This window comes from Aptenodytes patagonicus, chromosome 1, assembly GCF_965638725.1.
Source record: "Aptenodytes patagonicus chromosome 1, bAptPat1.pri.cur, whole genome shotgun sequence".
NCBI classification, from domain to species: domain Eukaryota; kingdom Metazoa; phylum Chordata; class Aves; order Sphenisciformes; family Spheniscidae; genus Aptenodytes; species Aptenodytes patagonicus.
The window spans coordinates 94,367,608-94,393,333 of record NC_134949.1 but is presented as its reverse complement, the minus strand read 5'-3'; the positions used below and the strand labels follow the sequence as shown (position 1 = coordinate 94,393,333).

General features: G+C 39.7%; 1 protein-coding gene across 2 annotated transcripts; it reads right to left on the bottom strand.

Annotated features, from left to right (window-relative positions):
• Positions 1 to 87: 87 nt before the first annotated feature.
• On the bottom strand, positions 88 to 25,451 carry ATG3 (autophagy related 3). Of its 2 annotated transcripts, XM_076349303.1 has the most exons (12): positions 25,310 to 25,451; positions 21,648 to 21,689; positions 18,292 to 18,341; positions 16,981 to 17,051; positions 15,090 to 15,197; positions 11,918 to 11,967; positions 9,823 to 9,904; positions 9,269 to 9,303; positions 8,340 to 8,495; positions 7,545 to 7,672; positions 1,041 to 1,109; positions 88 to 366 (listed from the first exon to the last, which is right to left on the bottom strand). In XM_076349303.1, the coding sequence occupies exons 1-12, from the start codon at positions 25,379 to 25,381 to the stop codon at positions 285 to 287; spliced, it is 945 nt and encodes a 314-aa protein (XP_076205418.1). In that variant the 5' UTR covers positions 25,382 to 25,451; the 3' UTR covers positions 88 to 284. The 2 variants fall into 2 exon arrangements, with proteins under 2 accessions (XP_076205418.1, XP_076205428.1); XM_076349313.1 differs by lacking the exons at positions 21,648 to 21,689; positions 25,310 to 25,451 and adding an exon at positions 18,616 to 18,729.
• Between the last annotated feature and the right edge of the window lie 275 nt (positions 25,452 to 25,726).

Below are 25,726 nucleotides of genomic sequence, written 5' to 3'. Positions count from 1 at the left end.
CTTCCAATATAGACAAAAATAGTCTTCTGTTGAACAGAAATTGAAGGAATTATGGAGAAAAAAATCCCACCTCTTAGTGCAGTGTCTGTATAGGAATGAAAGTGATTTATTTATATTACACACAAAGATTTTTATTAAAAAGGCTGGTAATGGAACATTTTATTTCAATGCATCAACTTGATAAAAGGTTAGTTACAGAAATTGTGTATAATGTTGTATAAGTCACATGGATGGGTTATTTTAAAAAAGATTTGATAATTAGAGCAGGACATCTCTTATTCTAGTTACATCGTAAAGTGCCTCGTGTAGTCATATTCTATCGTTGGAATGACCGCCTGTACAAATTTCAAGAAAATAAGAAGGTACCTAAGTTTCTTGTTAAGGAAAATGTGCAATAGCTAGAAATCCTGTAAAACAAAGCAGAAGTCACATTCAATGGTCTGTTCAACAGCATTTCTTGCTAATAGGAAAATAACACCTAGCAATTATACAGTTATTAAGAAAATTTTAATTGTGAGGCATTTGATATTGATGTTCAGAACAGTTTCACTAATTTTTCATTGCTTTTTTGTCAGCTGTTTTACCAAGATATTGCTCATATGCAGAGTAGAGAATAATGGGACCTCTACACCTTTCAGAAATGAATCTCGGATTCAAATCTAATACAGAAGCTACTGTACCAAGAGGAGTGATTACACTCTGGCCAGAGTCTATGAACCTCCAGCCTCATCCCCCTACACTGGGATCTCGGTTTCATACTCACAGCTATCTCCTTCACACACCTACAAACAAGGGCTCAATCCTGTCCCTTCAATCCTACCTACTTTCCCCATTGCTCCTGCCACCCTCCCTGCCCCCCCCAACAACTGATGAACAGTTTGTTTGCACAAAGGAGCTCATCCCAGAACTCTAGTAAGCGCTACCACAAGCAGTTGTTTACTGCTTTCACACACAATTGCATTCCAGTTTAAGAATCTTGAGGTAATGCTCCTTACACTGCAAGAAATCTAAGAATACCGTATAGTAACAAAAAAGGATACATGTGAACTCCAAGTTCTCCCCCACCTTCTGCAACAGTCTCGATTATTTTCTTCATCACTTCTGCATGCCTGAAAAACAGATCAGAAAGAGTGAAAATATTTTAAGGAAAAAGTAACTCCCTCTTCATCTCAATAATATCTTGTGCAAATCAAAGAGTTTTGGACTGTTAGCTTCAGAAGCAGCAAGAGAAAGCTTTCAGTTTACTAAGAAAAAAAACCTCAACACTAACAGAAAGTTAGTATTAAAGTGATGAATGTAACATTATTTGCCAGCTCCTTACATTCACAAGGAAAGAGAAAGATGTTCTATGCTACAGTGTAGACTGAGTGCTATAATGAGAATCAATACATATTGCTTGTCACTAGTGTAATTGTTAATTGCTAAATGCCACAGAAGCCACCAGGTAAGTCCCCGGAAGGTAATCCTCACCAGCAGCAAGCCACCAGAAGTTCCCAGGTGACCCCTGAAAAAGATGCCTAGAAATTGCTGCAACTTTTTTAGCTGCCTCTGCTGCACTCTTAAATTTGTAGAACTTACGCAATATCAAACACTTACACAATCATAATTTCCTAGGAAAGGCAGGCTAAACCAACCCTGCAGAAATTCAGCTCTCCGACTGACTTAGGGTATGGAAACTTTATCTGGCTACAGCAGTTAACTTGGGTTCTGTGGCAGATCAACAATTTCTAAGCTCAGATCAACAATTTCTAAGCTAGCTGCTTCTCTCTCATGACCCGTTATTGTAAAGCACTACAGGGGAGGACAAACATTTCCTCAGGTCACTGTGTTTTGACATTAAGCCATCGGTGACATACCAGACCTACTATGAACCACACAAACATTTGTGTACAAAGCTGATCCTGGGAACATAACATGGAATCACAGAATAGCTAAGGTTGGAAGAGACTGGTCATCATCTAGTCCAACCCTCCTTGCTCAATGAGCAGTAAACCAGAACAGATTGCTCAGGACCTTGCCTGGTCTGGTTTTGAATATGTCCAATGATGAAGACTTCAAGTCTTTTCATGACCAATTACAATTCAGAAGTAATGGTCTTGTGTTCAGGATAGTTCTTATACCCCATAAACCAGGGGATGAAGAACATAAGAAATCAGAGGGGAGAACTACTGTATGTTTTATTTATATTTTTTAACACAAACTCCCAGGTTGTATAACTCCTCTTACTTTTATCTACACTTCAACTTTGTTTTAAATTCATGATTCTGTAGGCAATCTTTATCAGTGAGGTCACACAGGGCTATGGACATCCATCTACACAACACTGCAAGCTAATTAACAGTAGTAGCTTAAAATACCTGTCCTGAAACGACCTATGTGCCTACTGAGAACAAGGAATAGTGGTAAGCAGAGTTTGCATAACTTTCTGACCATGCTTTGATACCATTATGCAAATCTTAATAGCTGACCAGTAACTGGCATTTAGTAGTTACCTCCAAGGTTAATCATGCTGCCAGCGACTGCAAACACAAGGAAGGAAGCTGTAGCAGTTACCAAGACACATTGCAAACAGGAACATGCAAGTCTGGGGAAATGCTAAAGGTCAGCATTTGTCATTTGCTGTGCTGTTGGTCATTGCAAATCAGCTAACCCTCACAGTTGATTCCAATTCTGGATCCTCATGATGCCCCTGCAGAACACATTCTGTATCAGGTGTCAAGGCCAGTCGCTTCTATATAGGAACCTGGCCACTGTCAAAACTTAAGCTTTGACCTCATCCATAACGGTAGACTATTTTTTGTACTGGCACAGAACTCAGGTCACCCTCCAGCTATTAGAAGTCCTTAACAGGATACTGGCTCAGCTTCATGCATCTTAATGACATCTGTTCTTTTCTGTTTCCTAAGGTCTAGTTAGATATCTAGAATTCCATAATGGCCACAGTAATGGTCATTCTTACTGTCATACAGTTACTCATGAAAAGCTTTGCAGGTGGTTTATAAACTATCAAAAGTTTGTTTCCTGTTTTCAGTTTCCTTCTATAAGAAAATTTTGAGGAATTAATATGAAGTATGTATACCCTTCAATGGAAAGAAATAAGATAACTTTGGGAGAGATGTCATCTAAAATATCCTTCTATCTAGAAATCTCAGGTTTCTTTTTTTTTTTTACTTCTGAATAAAAGTCCCCCAGAAGTAACTCTGAACTAAATACACTACATGCTCACCAGTGCTTGTTCCAGGACCTGTTTGTAGATCACCTGAGCCATCAAATAGATCAGACATTTAAAACATCTACTAAAATCACCTAATTTACTTTCCCCTATATCAATCAACTCTTGAGGTGGTTCAAGTAATATAAATGAGTTACTATTCATGTTCCAAGTCAGAAATACTGCTGCTCCTATTGAAAATAAATTGAGATAGACAGAGTTAAGACCGTACATTAAGGGGTTAAAAATAAGTCGAAAGAAGCTGATTTCTTAGACTGATTAGATGACCCTTTATGCTCTCATCAGGAATGTTCGCTTTCCAGCTGAAGAACCCCTCTCCTGCTTTGCAATTGACCAAAGCTGTCAGTCAAAATATTTGTTACTAACTTCATATTGGAATTCAGCACAGCTGACATACTGACATTGTCTGAGTACCAGCTGGAAGGGAAATATATACCATCAGAAAGTTAAAAAAAAAAAAAAAAAAAGCCTTCCTGACATATGGGGGGAAAAAACCCGACACCAGAAATTATTCATTCCCCCCCTGCCCCTAGCAGTTCATAGAGATAAAAGACCTTCCACGAGGCTTTCTGTGTAGTGGGCAACAACTATAAACTTCCATTACAGAAGGTAAAATGCAAGACTCTTTAGGACAGCGTACTTTCAAGAAAAAAATTACTTATGAATTTGATTCAGTGTCTGTAACTGCTCACACACAATTAGACAGGTGTGGAAAAACCCACAAACATCATCATTAGGAGAAACATTCAGAATCTGCAAGAGTCAGTTAACCTTAAGATCTACAATTCACTGATCCTCGCAGTTGCCTCTAGTCACTTCCCTGCAAATGTTTAGAGTACATAAGGAAAAAGAGTTCAGAAGCCTGTCACCATTTATTCTGAAATAGAGAAAAATAAGCCCTTGGAATTAGTGCAAGTAATTCAGATTTAATTGTAAATGTGTTTAGTAGTTAACTAGTCTGATAGTCCCTTCATAACACCCACATAAAAAAGTTTAAAATTGTGATTAAACCAGTTTGCAGCAATTAATAAGGAAGTTGACTATGTTCCTCCCAGTACCATAAAAATGCTGACAAGAAATACAACTTACAGCAGAGCTGCAAAATGAACAGTTTCAACTAATTACTCAAAATGGAAGCACTCTCAAGCAGCTGACAGCAGCACCCAACTGCCATTTCTTTCCTTACTCTGACGCTTGACATAGGGATATACACGTCACAAGAAACAGACAAGTAAGTTTAGGACTATGTAAATACCCTACGTTATACAATTCTTGTAACGTGCAGGGAAGTAACAGCAGCAGAGCTAGCTAAACACTGGTACTTCCTAGCCAAATTAAGAACAAAACAACATTTTCAGCTATTATTTTTCACCTCAGAAGCCCAGACCTCGTTAGCTGTTAGCCTTACCAATTTAAGAAAACAGAATAGCTCACCTCGGAGAGTAAAAGAACATACTTAAAACCTCCATTTTAGACACGCTGTTAGCCTCTTTCTTCACAGCCTCAAGATGATCTTTTCAAACCTTTCCGACATTAAGCAGTTGCCAGTCAACTAGATTGCTTTTTCAGAAGGACTAGACAGTTTCCTCCACATTCAAGACTACCAACAAATCTGTCTCACTGTGGTATCAATCATCTCTTTCATGCTTAAAAGACTAATTGGAACAAGTGCCATGATGCAAACCATTTCTTCGAGTGTAGGTGTGGATTACATAACAAAGGCACTGGCACTTCACTGGCTTCAGAGGAAGAAGTGAAAACATGCACACAGAGCTCTCATCCATGAAGACTCTCAATCCAAATTCACAGACTAGCATAAAATTGGTTCTTACTCTGCAAAGGTGTTTGCAAAATGAAGCAGATTACATTGCAGCCACAGCCTAGTATAAAACCCACAGGTCTACCTAGTCGGTGAGGGCTGTCATGCCCAAATATCTGGTCATCTTTGTTTCTTCCGAGAGTGCCATTCCAGCCTACATCCATCAACAGGACCTTCTTCCCAACCAATCTATTAGCAGGGCTTCCAGCAATCACTAAATTAAGCCTTGGCTTCAGGCTTTTTTTTTTTTCCTCCTTTTCTTCTATTAATCATCTTCCTAGTCAGCCTGTTAAGCCTTCCTATATTCATCCCACCTGACACCTCTTCAAAAACACTAGTTGCACAAAAAGCTGCATCCATTTTTTTGTCCAAAACCCTGCAGACAGCAAACAATAAGACAGTCAAAGTCACTAACAGGTTGACACATTAAGACTGATACGTTCATATAAGGTACAAGAATACCTTATTGGATCAAACCAAAGGTCTACCTCGTCCTGCTTATTATCTTATACTACATGCTCAAGAAAGAGGCCAGAGCAGGAACCTAGTAATGCTTCCCCCAAAGTACTAGTTTCCAGCAGTATGCAAGCCAGGGACTTTCTAATTCTGGAGCATTCTGATAACTTCACTTTCAACAACTCTTGACAAATTTTTCTTTCATTAACATCATATTGCTTAAATAAATATTTAGTTTAATTAGGTGCTGTGTGCAGAGTTCAATCCTTTTTCTGGCTTTGAACATGCCAGCAATGAGCAGCATTCAATGCCACCAGTTTTACTATTAGAAAAAAACTGAACACCTATTACTTCACCTTCTGTGCCATTCATGATGAAGGTCACCAAAATCATAACTGCCCCCCCCCCCCCAGCTGCCTTTTCCAAAGCTGAAGGCTCCCAGGTTATTCAATCATTTCTTATGGCAAAGAGCTTCATAACCTCAGTTATTCCGGACAACCCCTCTGTATCTTTTCCAGTTTTAGTCTTCCTTCATCTCACAGACTACAGAACAGATGACCAGAGCTGTACTGCAATATTCAACATGTGGGCGGTCCCACAGATTAAGAGGCCTTATGCTGTCTTCCGTTCTTTTTCTAACAGTTTTCCAAGTTCTGCTTCCTCTACTACTTTTGAGCACTGAGACTGATATTTTCACAGGTTTATTGTGTTAGTGTAGACTTAAACCTGAGGATTTAAAGACGAACAATAAACTTCACCACTTCAAATTTTTCTACAAGACAGCTAAACTGGGGAAAAAAAAAGCTATTTCCCAGTTGTACAATGGCTTCACTACTCAATATTGTCCAGATATAAGCCTGACTGCTTGGTGAAAGCAAAGACTGTTGTAAAGCAGTAGTTAAAGAACTATGAACTGGAAGAAACACGAGATACAGATTTACAAAGCCCATGAATATACATCCTCATAATAAGATCAAAAGTAGCCATAAACTACTTGGTGCAAAGCTCCCTTTCTCTCTCTCTCTCTAAAGAATGGTATACCCTTCCCAAGACTAATCTTATGATCAAATAATTCCTAAACCAGAAACAAGAATGTTTTGAGTCTGCAAAAACTACAAGCTTGTCAACAACAAGCTGATTATTTGACACCTCAGCTAGTGACATAGATCCCAGAAGTGTTTCTTTAAGTCAAAAGAAATTACAAGACTTAAAGGGGCAATCTGGACTCTTTTTTTTTAAACATATGCAAGACTACAAAGAGTGTCTCTTTTTAAAATGAGATAAAAGCCTAAACTATCCCCAAGAACTTCATACTATCAAGAAGCTGAGGAGTTACACTGTTTAAGATATTGGCTCTGTATCACTAAGACACCTAAAAGGATGTTAGGGCCTACATCTAAGACAAAAGGCACCTTTCAAAGACCTAGGAAAAAAAAAATCTGTGCAGCTAGTCGAACTACAGACTCTCTATGTCTTGGGTGAGAAATATGGAAAACACAACAGAAAAGACCCTAAAAAACACAAGTGTGTTTTGCACTTGTGTTCAACAAATATTTCAGTGTGGTGATTAAAGGACCTCTATTTATCAGTGTAAAATTTCAAGGATTTCTGGGGGAGCAGAAGGTAGTTATTACAAAATAAGAAAGAGTTATTTCCTGTTCAAATAGCTTTTTCTGCTCCCAAAGTATACATTATACTTTTACTCTCCCAAAAAAGCAGCAAATTAAAGTATAAGGAGAACTTTCTTTTATAGAGTTCTAGTAGTCTGCCATCTTCTGGAGTCTGTAGGAAAGTGGACGAAAAGCAAGTTGAGCAGAGAGAAGACAGCTCTAACTGCAGAATACACTTGCGCCAGCGAGCACCGGAATGACTTCAGAGAATCGCTGGTATCTTCCTTTCACACTGCCTCAGAAGCTAACAGACCACTATGGCAGCCAACTGTAGGAATATGTCCAGAAAATCTGAACCAAATCCTTAACAAGACCAGTGAAGTGTCTTGTATCTGCATGCTGAATCAGACCAGAAACAAAAACTTACCTGCATGGATGAACTGAGCACATGGGAGGTGGAGGAAGATGAGGATGGTTTTCAATGGTCACTGTTTTCTTGACGTGATCTTGACTAATATCTTCGTACATATGCTCTACTGTTAAAGGCTGCCGTTGCTATATGGGGAAAAAGGAACATGAGAACAAAAGCATTACTAACAAAGAATCTTGTGCTCCTCCTCAGCAATTCTAACATCATTAGCGGATGAAACACCATAAATTATAAGCATCTAACATACAACAGTTCTGAAGGTACACTGAAAGAAGCGATAGTGTTAAAATCCACATCGTGTAGAAATAGTACTGCACAAGTTTTTGTTTTTAATATACCAGGTGAACGGTAAAGTGAAGAACCACCTAGGTTCCCATCTAGGTATTTGAGCTGTAAGCCCTAACCAACTTTAACTCAAGAAACTTAGTCATTAAAGGGAAGAGTGATTTATCTAATCCTCTCCCTCTGAAGATCATAAAAACACATACCTGCTTACATGACTAAGTTTACTGGGCTTATTACTAGCTCTACAGAGCTAACAGAAACTCAAATGACAGAGCATGATTTCCTTCCTTCCAAAAGTGCTCGGTTACCAAGTACAATTTTCAGTGAAATTGTTCCTACTTCTTCCTGCAAGTACCGTAAGTCCTGCCTGCAACCCTGACTGTAGAATGGTTAGCTCACCATTTTTTCCTTTAAATTTCTACTGTGAATAAGCAACAAAATAGCCTTGCTATTTGACATGGTGAGTCTAATTTCACAGAAGTGGGGAAAAAACCAACATATCTATACCTCATCATATCCAAATAACCAGAGCCTTGGAGTTTGGTAATATTTGTCATAAGTGATGTAGAGGTCATAAGTTCTAGTCTGTAGAATAGCATCTTCCCCTCCAACATCAACTTTAGCTTTGTTAGCTTCTACAATCTGTCTTGTGTCAAGCGTTGCCTGGTTCAAGGTAAAAATGACAACATTAGTATAGTCTTGTTTGGGTGCCCTCATTTCCCATCCTAAGTAGTTACATAAAGCTGTAAAACTGAAACTAATGTTCTTAAGCAAGCATTAAAAAAAAAAAACATAGGCTTTTGGGTTTTATCTTTAAATTAGGAGTACCACTTTCTCTCCCACCAAGTAGTTTTTGGTTTTATTTTTGGTGGGGTTTTTTGGTTTTTAAAAAAGGTCCAATTTCTTAAGGAAGCATGCAACTACGTTGACACATCCCCCTCCCTTCTTTCACCAATAACTTTTGAACCCAACAGACAATTCCAATGAAATTCAGAAGGCAGAGGTCTCAGTTTATGCAGGTTCATTAAGACCTTAGCAGAGTACCACAAATAACAATGCCCTCTGTTTTCTCTCATGACAGTCTGGTGCATCAGTGCAATCTACTGAACTTATAAGCCACTCATCCTCCACATGTAAGCCTCAAGAACAACCACTGCATTTTTTACCTCTTGCAAATACAGCACTGTGTGTAAGCAGAGTGAAAAGGATCAGCAAAAAAAGCAAAATTACTGTCATCAAAATCTTTGAGGACCTAAGAGTTAAGGTTACTTCAGTAGGTTGGCAGGAGACAAATCCATAGGAAACCAGGCTCAGTAATCCCAGTGCTCAATAACAATCTTGTTATGTCAGCCATTTGTTATCATTATTTTTACTTTGCTTGTGCTCATACTGGTGATAAGCATTATAACAGACAAGATAGAGAACTGTTCACTCACATCATCTGTCTCCAATAGCCCACTTTCTTCATACTCTGAAAAGAAGACCCATAAAATTCTGTGTTCAGCTTGTAGCTAGTCATCATATTTCTCATTCATAATCAACTCCTTTAAAACAATCTACATGTATCTAAAGATGTTTTATTCAGGCAGACTTCCCAATCCCCAAACCAGACTATACCTTTTTTAATACAAATTTGATGAAGACTACAGTAAGTACATGATAAGCAATCCTTAAGTGGTTTTAAGTAGGCAGATTGAGTTTAAGTGTAGGTATGAAGCAGGAAGGAAGCTATGCTAAATCCCTAATTTATACTTGCTTGGATCTGTTCTGCTACTCAAATTAATTTCCCAGTCACATAACATTCATACAGGTTTTGGCACACAAGTTAGAGTAAACATGCACCAATAAGACCATACAAAAGATGATAAAGAGCATATGCCTGCTGAATTTTTCAGCACACATTCCAAGAAGAGAGTAGTGTTTTCTTAGAGTGTACTGCTTTAGTTAAAGGCCTGAAATAAAGCACGTCCCACCCAATTTAAGGAAATACCTTCCATGTCTGCAGCTTCTCCTTCATCTTCTTCATCATCATCTTCACAAGATGCTGAACGTTCCGGTATTTTTATATTATCCTTTAGAAGTTAAATTGAAAACGCTGCTTTAAAGATTGTTACATCTACACAGCCTAACAGCCCCGGCAAATTTAAGGCGTAAGTCCAGTCAATACATACAGCAAACCAGAAAAATAATTTCTGCAATATTAAGAAGGACGATACTGAACTCAAATATTTGCTTATTAACCAAACGTAGTTTCAAAGTTCTAGTATGACATTAAAAATCCACTAAAAAGTTCTCCTTTGACTTTGTAATCTGGAATGATTTAATTCCTAAGCAAAGAAGAATAAACACGGTGTTAAACAGCCCATAATTTCTTTTCAAAAACCCCACTTATCTCAAATGAAAGGCTATGACTAAACATGTAGGTTAAGATTTTGTATGTCCTAACCCACAGCCAACTGTGCAGCAGTTATCATAAAATCATAGAATATCTCAAGCTGGAAGGGACCCATAAGGATGATGGAGTCCAACTCCCTGCTCCTCGCAGGACTACCTAAAACTAAATCATATGACTAAGAGCGTTGTCCAGTTCCATAAACTAAGGGCATCCTCCAGTTCCATAATTCTTTTTAAAACACAAGAGAGTCCTTAAAGATCTCACATTTTGATATCATTGTCTGAGGAAGCAGAGTCCAACAGAAATGAATATGGCACAGGCCCTCAGCCAACTTTTTCTTTTGGGCATTGTGGGCCTACGCATAGCATTTGAACCCAACAGACAACCCCAGTGAAATTCAGAAGGGGGAGGTCTTGATTTACACAGGTTTCATGAAGACTTTAGGAGAATACTCCAAATAATGATTACAATTAGAAGCTGCTCTAATTTTAAGCATCAGGTGGCTGGTTTCCTCATTAAAAATCCAAAACATCAAAACCAGTAAGAAACTAAGTTGTGAAGTGCTTTGGCAAACAGAACAGTAGCAGAAAAAGAACTGTCCTTCTGGATTGGACCTGTGGTCCAAGAAACGAAGTACTGTACAACAAGCAAGTTTTTCTACATACAATATATTAGAAGTGAAATCCAATTCATAACACACAACAGCAGTTATGAATCACAATAACATTCTGCAAGTATTGTGTTTCACAGAAATAGTGATCACCTCTAGGTATTCCTTAGAGTGTTTCTTCTACCCTTATGTTACTGGCTTGTGAAAAAGCAATATTTTTACTATGTTCACTTGAAATACAGTCTCACTTGAAATACATGTATTTCACAGTTCATCACATCAATAGCATTTTGAGCTGTTTACAATTGTGTGGTAGCAGGCAGCAGCCCATTCTCTTTCCCCCTAATTTTTAGAATCCAAAGCTTTGTGGTTGGATTCGCATAGCACACAGACAGAACTCTGCTTTAACAACCAACTCATCTTTAAAAGCATTTTGTGTCTCTGTGACTTTCTCCATGTTTCTTAAACATGCTAGCTAACACATTTCCACTTCAAGTACTTCCAACTGTTCTCAGTTTCCTGAGGACTTCAAGTTTCAGATTTAGCTCCTGCTGCAGGGCTTTTTGGAAACAGGTGCAGAAACTGATGACTTTGTAAGATGTATACATTTAAACAGTTTTAGTACTTCTAAACTTGAGGGCACAAGCCTCAAACAGGACCAAATGTGTTAAAACTCTGCTTGCAGTAGTTAAAGATTATGAAGAAATAGTTTACATCCCTACATTATTTTTCCATATAAAAATTTCTTTACACTGGATCTCCAACCATTAGTTTCTTGAGACACAAAGATGCGGTATCACTGTAAACAGAATTTCATTTTCAGTTTGTAGAAGCCTGGCACAAGAGCATACTGGCTAAAGACATTCCAAAAAGCACACTGCCTCAGTAAACGCACAGTAATAAGGAGATGCACATGCTTAAACTAGTATCATGGGCTCTGAAGGTCAATGTATATCTGCAACACACCTAGTGACAAAGTATATTTTTATCTTTCACAGGCAATACTAGATTGCTGCAGGTAAGACTTCTATTACCTTTAGGTCCTGTAATAAAGCAAGGGGAAAATTTAGAAACAAGTACCTTACTGTCTAGTGTGATCTCCTTAACTGCTTCTGTTGCACCCACTATACCTGTTAATTGAAGAAGAAGTTTGCATTAAAAAAGCTTGTTTATTTGTTGCAGAATAGTATAGAAAGAGGTTGCAAAGATTTCAGAAAGCAGCATATGATCTTTCCAAGTCACATCTCAACAATTTCGATATTTGCAGGGCTGTTTATTTGGTATTGGTAGCATGCTTGGTGCTGGACATCTATAAAGAAACCATACCAGTAACATGGAGCACAACAGCACAGCTCTTGCACATCATACAAATTTTGTTGATGGAACACTGCAAAGTAATTTGGATTTTTATTTTAACGAATTTTTGCATAGAAGTGAGTTCAGGCATTCACATCACAATAACGGAACTGAACTTCATGAGCAAGGCATGCATTTATGAATATTTCTGAGCATCTTGAAAGCAAGGTGTTCATGCCAAAGCAATAATGTAGCAGAACACTCCATGCTTTTAGCTGAGAGGAAGCAGGGGTAAAAAACATCCCAAATCACAGTACTATCAACTCTTGAGTTCCTCCCCATTAGCTTCCTAGTTTTACTGCAGCTCTCACCCAGTACTCTTTGGGATACGTGACAAGATTCTGCTTTGACACAGTACATTTATTTAATTAACTCTTCAGCTGAAAATAAGTTACATAGAATCATAGAATTGTTAAGGTTGGAAAAGACCTCTAAGATCATCGAGTCCAACCATCAACCCAACACCACCATGCCCACTAAACCATGTCCCTCAGCGCCTCATCTACTCGTCTTTTAAATACTTCCAGGGATGGGGACTCCACCACTTCCCTGGGCAGCCTGTTCCAATGTTTCACCACTCTTTCAGTAAAGAAATTTTTCCTCACGTCCAATCTAAACCTCCCCTGGCGCAACTTGAGGCCATTTCCTCTCGTCCTATCACTAGTTACTTGGGAGAAGAGACCGACACCCACCTCACTACAACCTCCTTTCAGGTAGTTGTAGAGAGCGATGAGGTCTCCCCTCAGCCTCCTTTTCTCCAGGCTAAACAACCCCAGTTCCCTCAGCCGCTCCTCATAAGACTTGTTCTCCAGACCCCTCACCGGCCTCGTTGCCCTTCTCTGGACACGCTCCAGCACCTCAATGTCCTTCTTGTAGTGAGGGGCCCAAAACTGAACACAGTATTCGAGGCGCGGCCTCACCAGTGCTGAGTACAGGGGCACGATCACTTCCCTACTCCTGCTGGCCACACTGTTTCTGATACAGGCCGGGATGCCATTGGCCTTCTTGGCCACCTGGGCACACTGCCGGCTCATGCTCAGCCGGCTGTCAACCAGCACCCCCAGGTCCTTTTCCGCCAGGCAGCTTTCCAGCCACTCTTCCCCAAGCCTGTAGCGCTGCATGGGGTTGTTGTGGCCGAAGTGCAGGACCCGGCACTTGGCCTTGTTGAACCTCATACAGTTGGCCTCGGCCCATCGATCCAGCCTGTCCAGGTCCCTCTGCAGAGCCTTCCTACCCTCGAGCAGATCAACACTCCCGCCCAACTTGGTGTCGTCTGCAAACTTACTGAGGGTGTGCTCAATCCCCTCATCCAGATCATCGATAAAGATATTGAACAAGACCGGCCCCAACACTGAGCCCTGGGGAACACCACTTGTGACTGGCCGCCAACTGGACTTAACTCCATTCACCACAACTCTCTGGGCCCAGCCGTCCAGCCAGTTTTTTACCCAGCAAAGAGTACACCTGTCTAAGCCGTGAGCCGCCATACATCATTATGGAGAATGAACCTGGAATCAAGTAACTGCTCAGAAGAAATAACTGTTTAAAGAAAAGGAATGCCAGTTGAATGCTGCTTGGAAACAATGCATTTCTCGTGGCTGTGTGATCATTTTCATTTTTTTTCCTACCAGAAAAAGTTGCATTATAAAGGACATCTATACAGATGGGTGGAAACAGATTTTTTTGTCTCCTTTGACAGTGATTAGACTTGGCCAGGTCTCCAAACAGAGTCTTACAGTTGTGCTACCACAGCATGCTGCCCAAACCAGTCAACCCTAAAAAGAAAAACTTGGCAGAGGAGTCTATCCACAACAGGGATGGAGAATGCATCCTTAATTCAAGGTCATGACAAAGCTATGTCAAATTATTTCTTTGGTGTGGGGTGTTCAATTATGAACTGCAACACATTTAAGAATTGCCAGTGATGAAAAATGTACATCTACAGAAACAAAAGGCATCTTCCCCCACCTTTTTTCTCCCCAGCCTGGCTGAACTATTTAGAGTACTTCTTCAGGATTACAGCAAAAAATTTACACCAAAGAAAGTAAAAACTGAGTGGAGTACCTTCTAGGTTTGGAAATGGTGGAGAAAACATCATTGAAAGACAGAATTTTATTAACTCATGATAGAACATGAAGAAACAGACTAAAACTAATAAAATTGCCAATTCTTAGAAAAGAACAAAAGGATTTATAAGAGGTTATGCTAGAAAAGCTAATGAGATAGATCCATGTAAGCAGTAATTTTTAGACTTCTTTATAAACACAAGCTCATCTAAGGACTTGGTGTAAAAAAGGATCATCTCCCACACTCATCTCTGTATTTAACAATATTTTCTTTCCTTTTAGTGTTCCCCCGGCTTCCCCCAGTGACCTCAGATAATAGCTATTTTCTAATGATTCCCTCTTTTAGCTCAAACCAACAGAATGGGAAACACTGAAATAATTAAGTTAGTCGAGGTCATCATTAAGATAAAGATCTCAAGGTGCTTCACATGCAATCTTACTAAAAAAAAAAAAAAAAAGAAATTTGTGTATTCTTCAAACAAATAATTTAAACCAGCATTCTCTTCACAAGATCTCCTTATGAAGGAATAAGTCACTACACAGCTCATTTTTTTTAAATAACTTCCTAGAACTTTAATAAGAGAATACTGAAATAATTTATTGTTAACACCTCTAAGTAGCCACCTGTTCCAGGCATATACAGGCATGCAGTTAAACACCTGAGCAGTCATATACCAATCAAGTGGTTAGCTGGCAATGTAATGTATTTCTTCCAGATTAGATACTAGTACATAGCCATCTATATATAAGAAAGATTTTACTTTCTAGGAGTTCAAACTGAAAATCTTTTAGATTACCAAAAGCAAAGTCTGAAGCAAGGCTTTGAATACCTGCATTGTGAAAGGTGTCTACCCATCCCCCATCACCATCATCTTCTTCTATAATCGCTTCCTGCTCATCCGAGTACTCCATCTGTTTACATCTTTTGTAGCACGGCACTGCAAAAAATTGCAAAACAAAATGAATGCAGCCATTCCTATACAAAACCAGATTGGAGCAAGAAATTATCCTACAAGGCCTTCTGAAATGTGGTAGTCTCTCATATATCCTTATTTAAGGAATCATAGAGCTATATTTCAAATGCAAAAGCATGAACTTAAAAAATATGTTGATGTGCTGTACCAGATATTTTATTTCATGTACAGTACAACACTTGCAGTGGCCTTAAAAGTTCATTCTTCTGTTAGCCATTAGAGCATTTTCACACAAACCCATAAGGATTAGAAAAGAATTAACTTCTCATGTCTCCGAGTGCCTATCCATTTGCTAACAACTGGAGAAAACCTATTAGTTTCCTTCACAATGCTAAACAACTTTTAGTCTAAGTACAACTTTGCCTGGATTAGCATCAGTTTACTGAACTTATTTGTCTTTAGAATTCTGCTAAAAGTTTGCATCAGCTATTTATGCAATATATTAGATATGTTTAATTATAAATTAACATCTAGAAGTTTAGAAGAGGTTAGAATTAATGTGTTATTTAGAATAACTTCAGTCATATGCATTACAGAGCCATTCAAGTACAGATTTATACAGTTTTCAGAAAACAGTCAAAGAAAGAATGCGGATCTGATTAAGGCAAAACAGACATTTTCCAATATCATAAACAAGGACAACGTAAAAAATGGTCCTTTTCTACTAATGTGGAGAAAACAACTGCTGTATGAAGTGCAAAATTTGTAAATTGCTCTTAGACCTTTCAGAAAGGGAAAAAAGAGGGGCATGAAAGTCACAGTGAAGAGAAGTTCTCCAAAGACTTCCAAAATGAGGTCTGTAGGATGGCTCCCAGCCTCACCCATAGCCCCCAACTTTTACTTAGGCGGTAGGCCAATGTGTCACCATCAGCAGGAAACATTATTTTGAAATGTGATCTAGAAGGGTCAGAGCAATGTGGGATCCTGGAAGTGGGGGGAAAAGAGAAACAAAGTAGATCACTTGGCCATCCAGCCATCAAGACCATCTTAGGAAAGTCTGTCCAACACTACTATAAACATTTTTCCATGATAGCGCACTGCAAGACTCCAAAAGCCAGCAAGTAAAATCAGAGTATAAAAATATAACCCACTGCAGGTAAAAATCTCTTTGGGCTGTTCTTAGTACTGAAGGTTTATCTAATAACATTATGTTTGACACATTTTCATACAAGATCTCTTGAGAAAATTATTTCCCCATGGTTGTTCCAAGATGTTAGCTTTCTTGTCCATTAAAAAGCTAGTCACCACACGTATTATATACACACAACTGTGAACCTGATCAAAATTTGATATAAAATTGTATTGTATATTATAGTTATTGAAAGGGATAGTGACATTAGTCACATATGTGAACTAGAAGTATCAGTGTCACCATGAAAGACATTTTGGGAACACTTCAATAGCCCAAGTTTTCCAAAAGAAAGAGGAAAATAAACATATTTTCCTTTAGACACTGAATATGAGCTGAAGGACAGGGGAAAGGAAAGGCAGAAAAGGAGGTTTATAATGTTTAAGCTTCATTTCTACTTCAGCAAGGCAAGCTGCATTACTAGTATAAAGCCCTACTAACAACTGGTCTAAGGAAAAGATTTTAGATGTGCAGGAAAAACTTTAATATTGCAAAGCCAAAGCATCCAAAGTGCAAGATATTTGCTTCCCCTGTCAATACAGACAATCAGTAGAGTTGATAACACAGTCAACCATGCTATCAGTCCTAAGAACACTTATATTTAAACTTCAGCCTTACCATTTTTAGTTACCAAAAACTGTTTGTCTGTTGGCAGATAAGCCTTGACTTTTAGTTCTTCTCCTGAAGCCCTGTAAAATGAAGTGCACCATAAAAGGTTGAGAATTTGATGATCTGCAAACAAAAGAACCCTTCTATTTTCAATTTATATCAGGAACATTTTATATACTCCTCTTGACCTATTCTCAGAATCTGTTTCCTATGACTTTACTTTTGCCTATACAAAGACTTTGATATAGGTATGGGGTCAAAAACGTTGGCCACCCCTAAACTATGGAGTCTTGGATAAAAACTATTTTCTGCTTCAAAAACTACTTTCACTTTGAGATGGCCAAGCAAAGATGGGTTGACAGAACAATCTAGTCTACATGAAATTTTCTAGGATTGGCAGCAACGCAGTCCCAAATGTTTCCAGAAAGCAACTTCAGAAAAAGCAAGAAATAGACCTCTAGAAATATAAACACTGCCCATAGTCACCAGAGCTCAAGTAATCTTTCCCAAGCTCACGTTACTCAAACATTTGCTTTCACGTTCAGTGGTTTTTGGTTTGGAATAAGAATCTAACTTTCTAAATAGCCTGTTCCAAACTGCTGGCACACAGGCCAGGCTCAACATCTTGTTTTCTCTGAAGGAGACAGTAAAAAGGCAAGAAAACAATGATTCAAGCATACTAATTCCTCCTTCAGCTCTTCATGGCCCAGTATAGAGCCAAGAATCTCGATGATACCAACTGCACAGAAATTGCCCATCTAGGCACTAACTGATTAGTTTTATAATGCTAGACACCAGGAAAACATGAGGGAGCACATTATTTGCGGCCTTATTGTACATGAAAGAAGGGATTTCCAAGGGCAAGCACTGCACAGAGTGATCTGTTGTGGGCCAACTTGAACAAATGTAATTAACAAATGCTTGTCTAAAATGCCCTGATTACAACTAGTTCTTAGCAATTCCAATTGGACATGGCCTCTGCCTTTTCAATCACCAATACTAAGACAAGCTCAGGGAGACAAACTGCTACTGCAGCTAAGCACTGAAAGCATTCACAGTATGTACCAGCTTATTTCCTCTACAGCCTTAGGAAAACAAAATAATCCCAAAACAAATCCTCATCTCAATTACTGCTACACAGAGCAATAAATAAGTCCCGCCTGACTTAAAGAGAGCTTCATCATAAAAACAGCAGAAGTTCTACTGCAAGAGTCCATGTACTATTCTGAAATGAGACAACTGTATAGTTGCATCTAACGGAAACACATCAAAGCACAGATAGGAATGCTAGCTTTCTATAATTCTTTTGATTTTACTTACCATTGCCAAGTAGGGCAGTGGTGAACTAAGTGATCTCCAGCTGCGACAAACTGTTAAGACAGGAAAAAAGTTGAAGTCCTGTTAAATATAGCATATGAAAACAATCCCAGATTTTTCTCAACATTAATATTTCAGTTGCACATTCCTTTGATAGATTAACTATTTAATTAATGACTGTTTATATTCAGTTTGATACTTTCTTTTAACTCCATTTCTCAGCTAACCATGAAAACTCAAAGACTAAATTGACTTCACCTGAAGGAAATGCATACTCAGCACAATAGCAAATTCAGATAAAGTTTCAAAAGCTGTGGTATTACCTACCAGTCTTGTAACAGCAAAAAAGTTTCCTAGACCCAGTAACATTGTTTACTTTGTGATGAAGAAACTTTTTATTTGCCACTCTTCAAAGTCTTACAAGGACAATGAAGAGCTTAATGTAAAAAAAAAAAAGTTAATTCTCTTCCGATGTTCAAAACAATTTTGCAGCAAGAAGTGAGACTGACATCAGTTCATTGAACCAGTGAGAGAACTGCAACAAAGGAATAAACAGTATACATTTTAAGTTATGACCATCGCTATGATAGTTCACCACTGATGTTAACCAAATACGAATAACCAAGTACTTAGTACATTAAAAAAACCTTATGTATAACTTTGTTCTGAAGAAACAGCTTTTTAAAAAAATCTTCATTCTGCTTGTTCTTAGTATCAGAAATAAAGGTTTTTATAAAATCACATCATTTCAAAACGATATTGGAAAACCCATGCTAGACTTGTGTACGAACTCAAAATTCACCCAGCAAAGTCCAACCCACTGGGCTTATTTTTTGTACATATAAATTGAGGAAGGCAAGCTTGCATTTAAGAACAGTGATTTGTGTGGTCTTTGCACCAGTTACTTTTGAAAATGAGGTGCACACCTATTGCTACAGTTGCTTTCTTGTCTTAAAATGCCAGTTTATAACAACATAATTCCTAGTTGACCAGAAGCTGTTGTAGAGTGACACAACAGGCTTGCAGTGTGTCAGCCATTTTTTCTCCACGTCCTCCAAAGTGAGGCATATCAGCGTAGTGGGAAACACAACATGCACTGCATATGGATTAACAGATTTAATCTCTGCAAAAGTGCTTTCTTTCACCCATTTTCCAATAAAAGTCTCTAGCAAAAATAAAATCTTCACTTTAAAGAAAACAGTAATCCCTCCCAATACACATGAAAGTTTTTAAACTCATTAGCCTTTACATAATAATAAATGACACATGAAACTCCAGAATTATTTCAAATTCTCTGTTCAAGGAACTGGAACATTGTTTGTGGCACCAATGTTAAAATGTATTATTAAAGATGAAAAAAAATGTAAAGTGTTCTTTGTGGGTCTAACAGATGCAAAAACCTAAAACAATACTTGAAATTTCATTTGCATTTTCTTCAGCTTAGGCAGCAAAATTATCTAGCTGGTTTCACTTTCTATTTCTCAAGCACTAATGCTATCTCATACCTGAATCAATATGGCAAAAGTGGCAAGAGATCAATTTTAGGACAAAATCTTATTTCTACTCCTGGAAAGAATGATTTTTAAGATTTGCCTGTACTTACATATAAAATTAAAACAGGCATTCTCTTTGAAGTATTAACTAGTAAGAACTCATGACAGACAAGAATTTGTTGAAATTAAGTCAAGTACCCAGGTATATGAAAAGAGGGAGTAGGTATTGAGTTTGATTAATGAGTCATCTTTAGCCTTACGGCTAATTGACTCCTCTTCAGGGGCAAGCCACAGGAACCCCACAAAGTCTATAAAATAGTCAGCGTCTCAGACTAAAATACAGTTAAATTGAGATTCATTACCCAAGAAATCCAAACTCATTCAAAGATAACATCCTAGCATCACTACAGATGACTTCAATTCTTCTTTAGCAATCATTACTATATAAAGACCAAAATCATCAGGGAAAAGGAAAGACTGTCAAAGGGACAATCAGCAGATCCATGCTGCAGTCTTATCTAAATTTAACAAAAAATTAATCTTGCTGTATAACTGCTTCGCTTGACTACTGCTTTGAAGGATCCGATTTATTCATCCTATCAGCATCTAACTTTATACAGAGAATACATACTATTCGCATTCTCTTACTGGTGTTTAAATGCTGCGAACTGTTTAACGTAACATAGTGTGGTTCTTGCTACGTTCTATAAAAGGTACCTTTTCTTTCAGTACTACTGCAAAGTTTTCTCCCATAGGTCAAGAAGAGTTTAAGCATTTGTAGAACATTTGTCTAGACTTTCTCTGTAAACAGTTATATTTATTTTACATAAGATAGATTATAAATATATTATTATATAATATATAAACATTTATATACACACATATATATGTATGGTTATCAGAACAGCAGAACACCATGTTGCTAAGCCTGTTTTTCTGAGCGGTAATCTCAATAGAATAGAATAGAATAGAATCTCTAATAGAAAGCACAAGTGCTTGCTTGCTATGCAACATAGCAGAAAAATGCTAGGTACCAATGTCAGGAAAAATACTTCCTTCCACGTTATCTACCTGCATCAGTCATAATTTGTTCCATCTTTTTCCACCTCATCTTCGCATTTGTGCATTCTGTCTCATTTTCCTTTCATTCTACCTAACAGTCTTAACATTGTTTTCTTATACCTCTGTAAAGACAATGTATTTTCAGAACAGCAACACTTTAATATGAGAAAAAGCAGAAGGGAAAGTCAAAGTAGCACTGCACAACCAGTGTTTTTACTATTCTAGAAAAAATCCTGTTTGTTTCTCTTTGCAGCAGACTCCTTAAAAAACTACAACTGCTTGGCAGCAATCCAAGATAAAACCAGCCTGGAGCAGCCCATAGTGAAGGGAAGGGGGGGAAATAAAATCATTGGATACTTGGTGTGGACAAGCATATGTAATGATTTAGCCAGAGCCTTGGAAGGAACCACAACTGAGGAAAGCAAGGACTGTTCCCAAGATACAAGTTCCCCTTTGAGTTGCTTATGGGAAAGACTATTGAAATCAGTATATTCCTGTTCCGGTCCTTAACTCCCATGACAAACAGAGCTGTCGACCCAGCATGAGCTTCCTTACAAGTTTTTCACGACATAATACAGGAAAAAAAGCATCCCCCATTCAGATGTCAAGCATCTAGAGGAATTCTGCTGTTGTTCTACTTCATCTGTAGAGTCAAAAGGCCATTTAGAACTTCCACTTTGTGAAAACTGTTTCAAGAAGCAATAATTAGTTGGAAAGACATGAACTGTTTGAGATGAACATAGTCATTTTGAGTAAAATGTAGCATTACTTTCAAAATATATTTCGATGTTTCTAAATACTTACTTCTTCAGGCGTAATTACTCCAGTTTCTTTAAACTTGGACTCCTGCAATAAAGAAAGTTTAGAAATTTTGAGCTCTGCTGACAAAGCTAAGTACCCCACTTTACTGGTAAAGAAAAGTATCTGCTCTACTTGTGTCTTGGAACTAGCTCTGTCCGCAGAGATCTGTGAATCAGCATGGAAGCAACCTCTGCCAGGGCTGATATGCAGCTTACTTCCATATCCTGTAATGTAAGGCCCAACAAAATTACTTGTGACAGAATGTGGGGTATTATGAAAAAGGACCACATACACAAAGTAATTTTTTTTGCTACAGCCAATTATATCAATAATAAAGAAAAGATCCCCAGCACTCAGGATTACATTTGCCAGTAAGAGACAGAAAACCAGTTGGAATAATTTATTCTCACAGTCAGGGCTTTCGGACTGTTCTAGGCACTGAACAGCAGTGCAATACATCAGTATGAGGCTTTACAATTGAGAAAGGTCATGAAATGAATGACCAAACCAACTTTTCTTTGTGGTAGGAAAAGTTATGTAGAAAGACTTAGTTATTAACTTTTTTTTGCACCCATTTCTGTGCCTTCATTATGCACCCCATGGAAATGGTTTTGACTTTCTCATATTGACACTTTTTTTATGGAGGAGAGAAGAGATGGCAAGCAGCAACGTGATTTAGTTCTGCATGGAGAAATTAAGTACTTTTGCATTAAAGATGACATCTATGAAGTTTAAGGATAGCACATTTTTAGCATATTCAAACCTAAAGTGTATTTTGTTTCAGACTTCTGTTTCTGTTTTTTTCTTCAGAAAAGCCTCAAGCACCAAGGAAACCTACTGTTCCCCAGCATTAGAGATACCTGAGAATGGCTTTTGAAAAATAATACAATTTCAACCATGGCATAGCTCACTTTTCAAGTTTTTGCATCATCAATTACCAAATAACTTCCTCCCCTAAGGAACTCATGATTTTTTTTCTATCAAGACCAAAAGCAGCAATTGAAAAGTACCTCACTTTTGGCTACAGCTTCACCTTATTCAATCATTAGGAAATTATTAAAGAAAGCCAGCCACTGCTCAACTTGGTTATTCTCGATGCTTCACCCTGGTGCATGCTATCACCTGTGCTACGTACAAGGAAACGAGCACACCTGTTTCATACAATACTGATTACTGCCCTTCTCCCTCATTTCTAGAGACATTTAAGAACAAGATTAAGCAAAACAGCAGTTGTACAAACACCGTAACATCACCATATGCTAGTTAACAGAAATCAAAGAAACTCAAACAACCTTAATTTAGCAATCTGGATTGCTGTAAAACTGAGAATTCTCGATAACACATTATGCAACACCACACTGGAGACAACTCACTATTTAACCTCAAAATAAACAGCAGCAGGCAACATGCACAAACTTGTGTTTCTGGAATTACATAAAGAAAATATGTAAAACATCCATCCTCTGTTCCCTGAGGGTAAATAGTTCACTTTTTCATCTCTGTACATTCTGTGGTATGTAAGCTAGTGAGAGACACAGGTCTAGTTTCTTCCCAAAGTTACCAAGTTGGTGTATTTATTGCAACCCCTTGTAAAGGGAACATATACACATAATATTATCACCTCCCATTTGTGGGATATTCTACTCCTGCCTCCTCCCAATAGTACATCTGGACACAAGAATTCCTCCACTATTACACCAGCTGTGCAACAGCACCTGTACTATGGTAAACAAATCACTTCACCTTTCCACACCACAACTTCACTGCAGCCCATATATGTCACATTGGTGGGCAACTCTAGAAAGGTTGACTATCCAGGAAAGAGCATAGTATATACACCACAGAGGGACAAGTTCAATTAATAATTGAGTATCACTGTCTTCTGCCCAAAGATCTAAGCTGCAGAGTACAAGGCATATAGAAGGTCACACCATAAAACCACAGGCAGAGAGGTTGCTGTCATAAACAATTACAGTAAAAGTATTTTTTCAAAAACATGGAAAAATGTGAAAAACAGTAGCGAAAGAACTGCTGACAAGTTAAGCATTCACACACAAAGTTGGGTTTTACATAAAAAAAAATTTGTAAATAGAAGGCAGAAGATGGGACATAGTCTAACAACTGCAGAAAAACACTTAAAATTTGTTTCTACCTAAATAAGCATTAATAGGAATTATAACAGATGTGCTGCCCGCCTTTACAAGCAGACTGTTACAATTCACTCTCAAGAACCAAACAGCCCATTTCTACTATTCGCAGTTACTTTAGCACACAGAGGCATGTATTAGTATAGCAATGCTGATACAGAAATAAGCTACGCTACATAACTTTATACCTGCTCACATAATGAAGATGTGACTAGGGTTTTTTTATGACAGCTGAAGTTGCACTCTTACCCAAAATAACAATTGCAACGCATTCCTGAAACCAGGCTTAAGCCTATCAGTACACGAGTACCTTTGGATTTCCATTCCTGGTCAGACAACCAGTCAGACAACCATGTGGCACTGGTGAGGCTGCATCTCGAATACTGTGTTCAGTTTTGGGCCCCTCACTACAAGAAGGACATTGAGGTGCTGGAGCGTGTCCAGAGAAGGGCAACGAGGCTGGTGAAGGGTCTGGAGAACAAGTCTTATGAGGAGCGGCTGAGGGAACTAGGGTTGTTTAGCCTGGAGAAGAGGAGGCTGAGGGGAGACCTCATCGCTCTCTACAACTACCTGAAAGGAGGTTGTGGCGAGGTGGGTGTTGGTCTCTTCTCCCAAGTAACTAGTGATAGGATGAGAGGAAATGGCCTCAAGTTGCGCCAGGGGAGGTTTGGATTGGACATTGAAGAAAAATTTCTTTACTGAAAGAGTGGTTAAACATTGGAACAGGCTGCCCAGGGAAGTGGTTGAGTCCCCATCCCTGGAAGTATTTAAAAGATGTGTAGATGAGGCGCTGAGGGACATGGTTTAGTGGGTGGCTGTGTTGGGTTGATGGTTGGACTCGATGATCTTAGAGGTCTTTTCCGACCTCAATGATTCTATAATTCTAAAGTTTAGCCACTTTAATAGAAAACAGCAACAAATAAGTTATTCCTCGAGCATTAGGACCAGCAACACCTGGTCTTCGAAGGCCTGCACCTCCCAGGTGAATGCTCCCACCCCTAAGGGGATGTGAGCTCCAACTCAGCCTCCCTCCATCCCCTACGCCCCCGATGCAGGAAGAGGGCCCATGGCTTTGCCACCACAAGGCTGCCCCAGCGCAACGTCCCCGAGGCGTGAGGGAGCACCGCGCCCTCGGAGACCCTCCGCCGGTTGCGTAAAGCCGCCGCAACGGCAGAGTTCCTCGGGCCCGGACGACGAGCGAAGCCGCAGCCGCCGGGCGGCTTCCGGGAAGGCGGAGCGACTCTCGGGGCGGTCGAGCGCCTCTCACACCCCACTGGGGCAGCAGGGAAACGTCCGCGCAGGCGGCAGCGGCCGCACTGCGGGAGACACTCCGCGGGGGAGGCCGGGGCCGCTCGCATCGCCACCCACGACCCCGGCGGCTCACGGGTCCGCGGCCGCCCCGCGGCAAGAGGGAGGGCGCGTCCCCCCCCCCACCTTAACGGCTCCAGCTCCTCAGGGAGCGCGCGCCTCCCCTCACTTCGCCCCGCCCCCCCGCCAGGCTCCCGCGCGGACCGGCACCTTGAGCACGGGGGTGAGGTACTCGGCCACCTCCAGGGCCTTCCCCTTCACCGTGTTGATGACGTTCTGCATGCTGCCGGCGGACCCCGCGAGGAGGACAACCGCCTCCCCCGCCCCTCGGCCAACGATCTCCGCGGCGGCGGGCGCCCCGGCAGCACCGCCCCCCCCCCCCCCCCCCCGCCGGTCACATGACACACACCCCCGCCCTTCCCTGAGCTCTTCCCCCCCCCCGCCCACCCCATGTCGCACACACGTGACGACACACCGGCGCTCAACGGCGCGTCACGCCCGGCCCAGCGGCGATGCGCCTGCGCGGGGGCGGGCCCGGGCCAGCGGCAGCCCAACGCCCGCCGGCGCGGCAGCTGCCCCGCCCCTCGGCGTGTGCGCGCGCAAGGCGGGAAGGAGAAGGGAGGAGAG